This window comes from Ylistrum balloti, unplaced genomic scaffold (genome assembly GCF_031769215.1).
Source record: "Ylistrum balloti isolate Yb309-2 unplaced genomic scaffold, AGI_CSIRO_Ybal_v1 Utg370776, whole genome shotgun sequence".
Classification (NCBI taxonomy): Eukaryota; Metazoa; Mollusca; class Bivalvia; order Pectinida; family Pectinidae; genus Ylistrum; species Ylistrum balloti.
In genome coordinates, this window is record NW_026782454.1 from 94,117 (window position 1) to 105,140 (window position 11,024).

Genomic DNA, 11,024 nt, shown 5'->3' on the forward strand with positions numbered 1-11,024 from the left:
AACGTAAATTAGAGCAAACTTGGACAATATCCTTGTACAGAAGAAGGATTTTCAAGGACTTACATTTCCCCAATTGGGCCCTCCCCAATTGGGCCCCCCCATCCAAGGGGCCTAAATGCACTGTTTATGCAGAACTTATTACTGTTCACCAAAGAATACTTCAGTTCAAATTTGGGCAAAATGCAATCATTCCAAAAGAAGAGAGCAGGATTTTGATAATTCTTCTCAAACTTGTCACACTGACAGTAAGAAAAAAACAATTTCATGTAATTCTAATAAAGCCTACTACATTTTAGAGAAATTGATGTAAAACTCAGATAAGAAATATGGCTGAAACCTGAAAGAGATCCCTGGACGTATTAACATCCACAACAAAGGGCAGTAACTCTTCCTAATACAGTCCAATCAAACTACCATTCAGGAAAGCACTTCATGTCATGGTGATTAAACATAATATAATTTTGAAAAAAAAAATTGGCTGAAAACTGTGAGAGGAGATATCCAGAATTTTTGAGGGGAATATAAATATCCAGTCATAAGATTCTGTGTAATGGTATACCTTGTCTGTGCTGAGAAGTTCCCAGCAGAAGGACCAGGCATCAGGGGAAATCTGTGCCGCCGTCAGCCATTGATGGACCTGGTGGTGGAGGCAGGCTGTCTGATAAAACTGTAGCACTGCCTGTCATCAATGGAAAACATCAACCTTATATAAATCCTTGCAAAGTGAAGTAAATGGAGATTTTCCAATTATAAGTATTCCTTTAATACTATTTAGTTACTGACACAAATTTCTCTTTGTATTCTCTTAATGCTGAAATGAGCTGAGGAGGAAGATTTAATGTGTTCTGTGTCTTGTGGTCCTGAAAGAATTCACTAATCTTGACAATGTGTCTCCCAATCCAGACATGACGTTTAGAGGTGTCTCTCAAACCTAACATACAGATTATATTGTGTGTCTCTCTGTAAAGACATACATGTTATATTATGTGTCTCTGTCCAGACATAGAAGTTATATAATATGTCTCCCAGTCCAGACATACATGTTATATTATGTGTCTCCTGGTCCTGACATACATGTTATATTATGTGTCTCCCAGTCCTGACATACATGTTATATTATGTGTCTCCCAGTCCTGACATACAGGTTATATTATGTGTCTCCCAGTCCAGACATACATGTTATATTATGTGTTTCCTAGTCCAGACATACAGGTTATATTATGTGTCTCCCAGTCCTGACATACAGGTTATATCATGTTTCTCCCAGTCCAGACATACAGGTTATATTATGTGTTTCCTAGTCCAGACATACAGGTTATATTATGTGTCTCCCAGTCCTGACATACAGGTTATATCATGTTTCTCCCAGTCCAGACATACAGGTTATATTATGTCTCCTGTCTCCCAGTCCAGACATACAGGTTATATCATGTGTCTCCCAGTCCAGACATACAGGTTATATCATGTTTCTCCCAGTCCTGACATACATGTTATATTATTTTGTGATTGTCCTAAAGATGGCATTGGCACTGTACCTGTTCAACAGCAGCAGCCTGGAAAGTCATTGTTTGTCAGTTTCTTTGCTCCTTCTCTACACCATCATTTGTTACCTGTAAATGATTTTTATTGAAATGAACATGATAATTTTTTTCCAATTAGTGACTGGCTATCTTCCAATGTAGCTCACTACAAGATTTTTTAACTTAACAGAATTATCTATTCATGGTCTCAAGAATCTAATTAAGGAAACATATTGTGTCCAGAAATTCATAGCTACTGGAAAAGGGAATCTGGTACTGGATGAGTTTAAAAAAGTATGGAGGAAATGGGAAAAGTTAATTGAGATAACTTAGCATCATAAATTTGTGTTTCTAGTATGTGGTTATACATTCCCAGGCAGCTCCCTCTTAATTTCTCTCTATCTCTCTTTCTCTCTTCCTCTCTTTCTCCTTCTGAGATCTATTCCTTTTATGTAGTTATGTGTATTTGTTCTGTGTTTTTTGAGTGGGTGAAGTATGAGTGATAATAACATGTAAGAATGTTTGTATAGGTGTAGTATAGGTACAGAATGAGGGAATATGTATACATAGTGGAAAAATGAGTGAACACATCCTTCAGGGGAGTTTGTATAGGTGTATGATATATATATATGAAGAATTAGTGAAAATGTAGTGTATGAAATATAAGTGAATCAATCTTTTATGAGTGTTTTTGTTATATAAATGAGGTGCAGGTGAAATATGAGTGAATGTAGTATAGGTGAAGGATGAATGAATATATCCTATATACCGGTAATTAATATACCAGTTGGGAGTGTTGTATAGATGAAGTGAAGGTGCTGTATGAATGTAGGTGTATGATGAGTGACTGAAAGAAGAAAAGCTGAATGGGATATAAAATATAAATGAGAAAGTGTGGTATGTTTATTGTCTTGCAATGTATCCTGTTTGAAGAAAAAAATAAAAAGTTACAAAAAAAAAAAAGATTTTTAAACTTAAACAGAAATCTTTGTGTATGTGTGAGAGGGACTCTTCATATTTCAATTCATATGTATTGTTACAATGATATCCTTTCAAATCACTCAACATTTTAAACACAGAATTGTACATGCAGCTTAATGCAGGCCTATTCTTCCTTTTTACCAATCAAACTTGATGGTGGCTCCCTTTTGCAAAAAAGACAATATACACAACCATAGCTCCTAGCAGTTTAGCAAAGTATAGATTGATAAGTGACAGAAATGACTGTTGTCTTTGAAAGTGGATGTCCCCCTGAGCATCAAAACATGGTATGATATGTGGTACTATGTACGGTCTGTGATAGAAACAATTATTCATTTATATGACAGGATGTCCCCCTGAGTACCATCACATTAAGTTAGCAATCATTTTCTCTCTCATTATCGAACTCATTAGAGAAGTTAAGTTCCCCATCATCCAAATAAACTGCCGTCTTCGCCTTAAGTCTGTTGTTTAATGTAATTAACAAGGGTCCAATATCATATACATCACAAGGGAAGTGCATATCACAGCAACATATTTTGTACATTACAGAGGCAGTACATTTCAAATTAATACATTACTACAAACAAATCAAGTGTCAAGCTGTTTAACGTGCTTGAAGGCGGTGGTTGCCGAAAGTGCAATCGGTGCGAGTTCGAGGGAACTACATTGATCAATGCCTGGCTATATTTCATATGCGCAGATGTTGACAAATTTATGTTAACCTACATTTAAACCTACAGTTATTTTAAAATCCAAATTTCAACGTAATCGCGAGTTACGATTGGATATGAAATAAAGATATTTACAAGAAATGCGTCCGAGAAGCAATCAATCATCCATGCATCGAGTTTGTCTTGAGTACGGCGACCATGATAGATCTCGTTTTCTCTTCAAATCTCGTACAGGTGAGCTTACTTTTACTGAGATAAACTGTTTATCTCAGGAAGATTAAATCTGTGTAATTTAAGGTATTGTCATATAATGTTTGAATATATGAGACAACACTTAAATTGCTCCCAAAATCAAATAATACAACAAATTAATTAACTGCTTATGACTGTCACGTGGTCACAAACGAGAACTTGAAAATTGCAAGATGGCAGCCACCTACGGGAAAACGAGTGACTATGATAGGATCAAAAGAATGATGAATGTGCCTCGTCCATTAAGAAAATATCTGTATTGTCAGATAATAACAGGATTTTTGTTCATATACTTGTGGTACTCTTTCAATGGAGGTATGCAATGCTATTTGTACAAAACGTGATTTTGTTTGTTTAGGTCGTTGGCAAGTTCCAACATCACCGGTAGAAGTCAACTCGGTCTAGGTAAAATATGCAGGTCGAATTGACTTTTTTTCTTCAAATTCTTAAATGGCATACCTGAAGGATAAAGAGTGTGACTTCGACTGAAAATTGCAACATTCTAACATGACAGTGTAAAAGACTAGATTTGCACGTCTTATCTGGAAAAAAATTATGCTGTATAAATTATCACTTTTGACGACTCATTTTTTATTTAAATAGTGATTGTAGACTGATTAGCTCACTGTTTTGCACACTTTTATCTTTATATGTCATGAAACGGTACGTCTCTGATCTTGTCTCTTTTTGCTTTTCCTGCCTTTGCTATACTTTTCTCCTCCTTTTTATAAAATGTGAAAACATGTATTTATGATGTGTGTGTAGTGTGTGGATGTGTGAATGTAATATGAGTGGCAACTATTGACATTATGGATAATTGTGTATAATTTTGAAATGAAAATGAGGTAAGCATACATACAGGTAATTACATACAGTATGAATGAGTGGATTGATGATGATGATGACTTGTTTATGGATAGAATATTTTAGTATTCATGTAATGACGATGTAGCATGTTGCACATCCTTATGTATGTATATTACGTTGTGTGTGAAAGCCAGTTTGTATGTAGAAAAAAATGAAAGAAATAAGAAAAAAATAGAAAGAACTATAGACTGAGAGATGAAAAATCAACTTTATTTAGATAATTTGTGTTATAAAAAAGAAGTTTACCAAGAAATATTGCTCATTTGAGTAAAAAACAATCAAACAATGAAAACCTGAATCTAACCGTTTAGAAAAATGCACACATAAACGCAGATTTTACCACTTTCACACCATAAATGTATTTTTGTTTTCATTTTCATCAAAATGTCATTTCTGTTCAAATGATAAATTTACATAATACATGTGTGCTTCTGGGTCACACTAAGCTGAAACACATTTCATCTAAAAAGAAAGTACATTTATTAAATGTAGTAATGGATAAGCATTTTCATTATCAGGACTTAAAATTCAGAAATTATGTAAGTTGTGCAATTTAATGCAGGATTCAATCATTACGATATCATTAAGTTTATACTTATACTGTCTGTTGCTAATGTACTTGTTTTGGATCAAGTCATAGCTAGATGAGTATGAAACAAATAAAATATTTGTTAATTACAGTACATGCTTATAATGAAATATTATTTGACTATATTTATATTTGATGAAGCAGGCAGTTCTTTTTTTTTTTTTTTTTGCAAATATTTTATCAATTTAAAATGACTTAAAGAGGATTTAGCAAAAGGCAGATCATATACAATTGAATTATTGGGTTATTTAGTTAATGTATCTTAGATCCTTTTTTATATATATCAATAGGTGTTTTTAGCTGGTTATTCCATGACCAGAAAATGTTGGACACAATGTGGAGCAAGTTCAATAATACAGTGTACTTGTATATATGTTAACAAACCTCAACTACTGTGATTGTATTTTATATGATTAAATGTGAATGTATTTGTTTTTTGGCAGGTCTTATTCCTTGGTTCCTTCGTCACCGTATTCCGGTCCTAAAGATGGGACCTGACATAAATGCTCTGTACTTCTTTCCTCATGTAGCAGATGATGGGAGCAAGCTGAAATGGTCTCATGGAGCAAACACGCCAAACCAACTCCAGCGTTCATTACAGGGTATGAATACTGCACTGGACAGTTTTGTCTGAGTGTTCATCAACTCCAGATTGATATAAAATGTCGATAGAACACCATGATGGTAGAAAAGAGTCGATGTTGTACATACTTACTGGACTTATTACATGTGACTAAAGAGAGTGAAAGTTATCTCCCAGTGTAGATTTTTTTAACTTTAATCACCATTTTGTAGTGTACATAAGTTTTAAAGAGAGAGAATAATTGGAAAAACTGTTGTGACTGGACATATAGCCTTTCACTGGTCAAGGTGGTATATAAATCTGCTGTCTGGTGAAAGGAAGTGTGATGTCACAGGAGCACCTGATTAAAAGGAAATATTTCATAAGATTTCATATTTTTTACTTGACCGTTGTAATAATATAGAAAGAGGTATCTATTGAAGTTTTTACAAGTTGGATAATTTGACTTTAGTGATCAAAGATGATTGTGGAATGGTTTGTAGTTGATGTTGACATGATTGAGGGCGACGTAATGCTAAAAGGTCAGGGTACAGAAACCCAGTCTCTGATTCCTGTGATGGGCCAGCCACGCTCTCAGGAAAGTGGGATGCCATTTGAGGATTGGCTCAATAATATAACTCCAACTGGCAAGGGGATTAAAATTGATATCCAGAGTACAGATGCTGTTGAAATCACTCTCCAGACCATAAAAAAACACAAGGATAATGTAAGTTTCAGACAGACTAAGCTTTATTTAATGTGAACCAGGGGTCGGGAAAAGCACTTGTCCAGTCGTCATGGACAAGTGAAAATTGTCTCAGACAACCAGATTTATCTTTGTCAGTTGTCCATAGGACGAGTATTTTTTTCCAATGATATTAATGTCACAAATTTCAATAAAAATGTAAAGAGAATTTAAAACAAAGAAACGTGATTATGGTACTTCGAAAACAAAATATTTCAGTCTGCACTCTAACTTTTGATTACACTGGAACTCCCATGATGTCAAATAAAGCATTCAGAATACCTTAGTCATTTTCCTGCGGTCATAATGATGTCAGTAGGTCTCGGGCGTTACAAACATGTACCGGTCTGTATTTAACAGCACCTAGTCAATGGGATGTAAACAAACACTATGGCTAGGCCTAAGTCGTGCACAATGTTTGACACAAAGCAGCCATCACTGCATAGTTTTTTCACTAAAATTTTGAACAAAAATAGAAAAAAAGTCACATGTCACATCCTCGCTGATTAAGTTGCCATTTCATGGCTGAATTTGGATGAGTAAATTTCCAATCTGGACGAGTAAATTTTTCAGCCCACTAGTCCTGTGCCTAGTGGATTAAAATATTTTTTCAGACCCCTGAGTGAACACATACATTTCAAGACAGAAACAGATCAGAATATAACAACCTGAAAAATTAAAAGTGTTTGTGATAGTTATCTGTAGAGGGGAGCTAATGTTCTTTGTAGAGTTTTCCTTCATTGGGATGTCAAATATAATCTGAAATAAAAAGAAAAAGAGACAAACAAAATATCTATAAAACTTGTTGTTCTCATTTTGTTTGTGTTTTGGCAGATCCGTGTTCCATTATGGATACATGCTGATATCTTCAAGGGACCCCTAGGAGAAGAACCCCCTGTGGAGGGAACTAGGTTCATCAAACACGTTGAGCGCCTGTTTCCTCAGTGTACTCTATCTTTAGGCTGGACGACTGGCACTCATACCGACCTGAGTCTGGTCAGCTACACATGGAAAATGGTCATCGATATGTACCATTTTGTACACGAACACGAACTCGAGCCACCTCTGGTGTTCTCGGTACGCGCCTCTCTGATGCACAACTCTGTGTCCCAGATAAAATGGCTGACAGACAATACCAGGGCATCGTTATTAGTTTGGAATAATCCTGGAGACAAAGTTCTTGTTGAAGACTTCATGCATCTAGCTTTCAAGTTTCCACCACACAATTTGTATTTTGACCTTCAAGACAAACAGCTCACTGAGTATGTGAAAGAAAATAGGCATGTGTCGAAGGAAAAAATTAATCCATTGGTGTTGCAAAGGGAAACTGTCATATTTAAACCAGAGGCTTGGGTGAAGATGGGACTGCACATCGAACAGCACTCGATACTGCCTAGTGAAGAAGCCATTGTCCTTACTACTAAAACAGTGTACATTCTTACCAAGAATAAATACAAACCTCGAAACCTCATTGTTCTCCACGGGCGCGTCCAGTTTTTAAACATTAAAGATAAAGATGCAGTCGGTGGTGAAACAGGATTGAACATCTATATGAGACCGACAGGGTATGCAGATTTTGAAAATATTGTTGGTATTCGTTGTTTCATTGGTGTGGACGGACTCTTACAAATTTCAGGTAGCAATTTAAAAAAGGTGAAAAACTTTAAACAAACTCACAGGATAACACCTGGTACCTCCAATTGCTTTCGGTTTAGTGTCCAGGACACAGGTAACGAGATTGTAATGCGCGTGAATGTCCTTCACAACTGTGAAACACTCGAGAGCACAAGACGAGACGAGGAGGTTCATGCAGAGTTTAAGGTTCCCATTCCAGCTAATGTTGGGATAGATCAACATCCATTTATACTGAAGCTGGAAGACAGCAATAGATATGCTGTACTTGATGAACTTCATGTAAAGTATAATCAATTATAGTGTAGTATTTTATACTTTAAAGGTTGTTTTTATGGGTGAAAAAAATTCTGAAACTGAAAAATTTCAAAGATTGTCAAAGAATTGATATATAAACAGTCAATTAATGTATGATTTTTTTTATGTCTGAGATTTGTTAATCAAAGTATTTTGACAGAAATACATATCAGTTGGATTTAACCATGTTTAGGTAAGCTGGTTTTTTTTAGCTATTCCCAGAAATTTTAAGTAAGCATATATCTACTGTAAGATATGAGAATTAACTATAAAATAGATTGTGGGTTTGTAGATGTTTCCTGTTAATGGAAAGAGACTAAATGAGTTTATTACTTTTATTATCATGAATATAAAAAGGTATATAAATGGTTGGAATGTAAATAGGCTCAGTCATGATACTTAGATGTAAATAAACATTGTATAGGGGGTAGGTGATATATTGAATCTTTACCATTATGACTTTTTTTAAGCTACTGTTAATTGCTGTAGACTTAATCATATATCAAAGGCTTCCTTTTTCCCCCTAACACTGTCAATTCATATTTGAAAGTTGATGCACCAGAAATATTCTCTGATGTGTTTTGGTCACTGATTTCACTTTTTGTGGTATTTAAGTGAAATTTATTGTTTTTCAGAGTTTTGTTCTGTGGAACAAGACTCAAACCTCACTGTGTTACATTTATTCAATAGCAGAGGAGTTACTACCATGCTTAGGTACGTAATTACCTATGATTATAAGCTAATATGTTGCAACTCATGAATGGTTAGGAGAAGTTGTAGATGATATGGCAGCTGTGTTCAGCGGATCTTAAATTTGTTCTTATTATTACATGTAAACATTCTGGTTGGTGTTTTATTGCTGACTGTAGGACTGCAACTGAACACCACACCAATTTCACTAATTAATGAAGAACTATGCTCAGTTGTATCACTCAGCAATAAAATACTCTGTAAAAGGTTGTAATGTAACATCAGAGTATCTAAATATAGAAATATAAAACATATCTGTATTTATACATTCACAAAAATGTTTAAAAGTATTAAATAAAACATGATAACTAAAACAACGCTAGATGATATTCGCAGCATATGCCTGTTTGTTTGGTTAGTTCCTGTTTTATTGTATTATGTACAACCTGATCAAAACTGGTGCTTCCAGTATATTTGACAGCAATTACATCAATTAATCATCCTTGTTTTCAAATATTTTTGTTATCTTTTTCTACAAGCATAATCAGCTACTTTTTTTTATATTGTGCCATTTGTTTACATTTCATTCCAGTTGTAATTAATCATAATGGTTATTTATGATGGTGTAAATAATTTAATTACATATATCATGACTTTGTGTTATCTGTTATCATCAAATGTCACTGTAGATATGTATATACACCTGATCATTAAAGTTGCACGAATTGAGACTCCAGTCAGGATTTGAAAAAGTCGCTATCAATATTCTTTAAAAATTCCTGTTGTGATAACAACAGCCTTTGATTTGTGTCTAAATCGTAAATATCTGTTTCTATTATGACTGGATTCATGAAACAGAAGCTCATTCAACATCCTGTTTTTCATAAACATATACAGCATCATAATTTATCATCTACATATACAATTATTTTTTCACCAATTTTACTTGCTTTACCCTTTGTTATGCTTTTTGTAAGAAATTCATCTACATGTGTCTATTCCACTTGTACATATCAATTTTAGCTATTTCCTCATTGCTTTGATGAAAAGATGTAAATTTTTTTCTCATTTGATTATAGCTGGAATATACAGAAGACATTTGTTATAAATCTTGTCATAACACAGTTAGAATGATTTTTACATACATTGTAGTCTTTCGTTATGTCATTGATACATGTGCTATTATACAATTACATAAATGTATTTTGGCTCAAAACTCCTGGAGTACTTACTCAGTGTTTTCTCTCCTACATGGTATTTGACTTTTTGTCTACCAAGTTTTACTTTAATTCGGAATTGACTGTTGTACCACTGTTATGAATGGTGATAAACTTTACTAGAGCAATGTTATCATTTAATTGGTACTTTTTAAATGTTATTTTGAAATCATATATAATCTTGAGCGAGATGTGTTTCTGAGGGTCTGTTGGCGGGAAGGGGGTGTAAATATATCATAAGCTTGTTACATAATATATTCTAGATATACACAGTTTAACATTATAACATACCACCCTTTGGAAAATGTTCACATCCATATTTTTTTTTTTAAAACATTTATGTATGTATTATTCATGTTTCCAAAACAGCTTTTTGTTCAAATTTCTTTTAATTTACTCCAAGTTGTGTAAATAATTTGATTTACTGAAGATAGGGGTTTTTACAATGTATGCATCTTTTCATATAAAATATGAGCCGTCTTTGTTAAAGTGATTACTATTTACCTACAACACTAATATCTTCTGGAAATGTTGGTCAATCAATACTATAATCCTTCTAATGTTCTGACTTACGTAATCAAATATCAAAATGTCTGTAGTCTATACACATAACACAAATGTAGAGAAGTTGTGATAATCAAGAAATAGAACTGGAATTAATGTGTAATAAATTTTGATATTATATACATTTAACTCAGTCTTTTGTTGTTTTGAATTAGATTTCATTTCACTTATCAAAATTGTGGGTTGGTCTTGTCAGTGAGCTTATGGTATGGGTAAACATCTGTCTGTCTCTTTGTCACCAGTCCTCTAATAGCTTCTAGAAAACTGTTGGACTAGGTGCTTTTATTTTACAAGCAGGTACTTAGGATTAACTGCTGTAGAGTTTCCTCAAACCATAGACTTAATGGCTCTTATCACTCAGCAGGTAATCTTTTCCGTTTCACAAAACGAAACTGGTGAATTCTCCCAGAAAACAACTTTATTGGGCAAATAAT

At 34.0% G+C, this 11,024-nt stretch overlaps 2 protein-coding genes across 2 annotated transcripts in view; one reads left to right on the forward strand and one right to left on the reverse strand.

The window, feature by feature from the left end:
* Positions 1 to 3,370, reverse strand: part of LOC132558256 (importin-13-like) — a 54,393-nt gene extending 51,023 nt beyond the window's left edge. Inside the window, exons 1-3 of the mRNA XM_060222798.1 lie at positions 3,311 to 3,370; positions 1,536 to 1,610; positions 560 to 679 (exon numbers count right to left, since the gene is read on the reverse strand). Coding sequence (XP_060078781.1) covers positions 560 to 679; positions 1,536 to 1,565 — 150 coding nt within the window. The 5' untranslated portion in view covers positions 1,566 to 1,610; positions 3,311 to 3,370. The remainder of the gene's footprint in view (positions 1 to 559; positions 680 to 1,535; positions 1,611 to 3,310) is intronic.
* A 230-nt stretch (positions 3,371 to 3,600) lies between these two features.
* On the forward strand, positions 3,601 to 10,719 carry LOC132558254 (uncharacterized). The gene is made up of 4 exons (XM_060222796.1): positions 3,601 to 3,742; positions 5,327 to 5,485; positions 5,949 to 6,172; positions 7,025 to 10,719. Exons 1-4 carry the CDS (start codon positions 3,601 to 3,603, stop codon positions 8,123 to 8,125), a joined length of 1,626 nt encoding a protein of 541 aa, XP_060078779.1. The 3' UTR covers positions 8,126 to 10,719.
* The last annotated feature ends 305 nt before the right edge of the window (positions 10,720 to 11,024 follow it).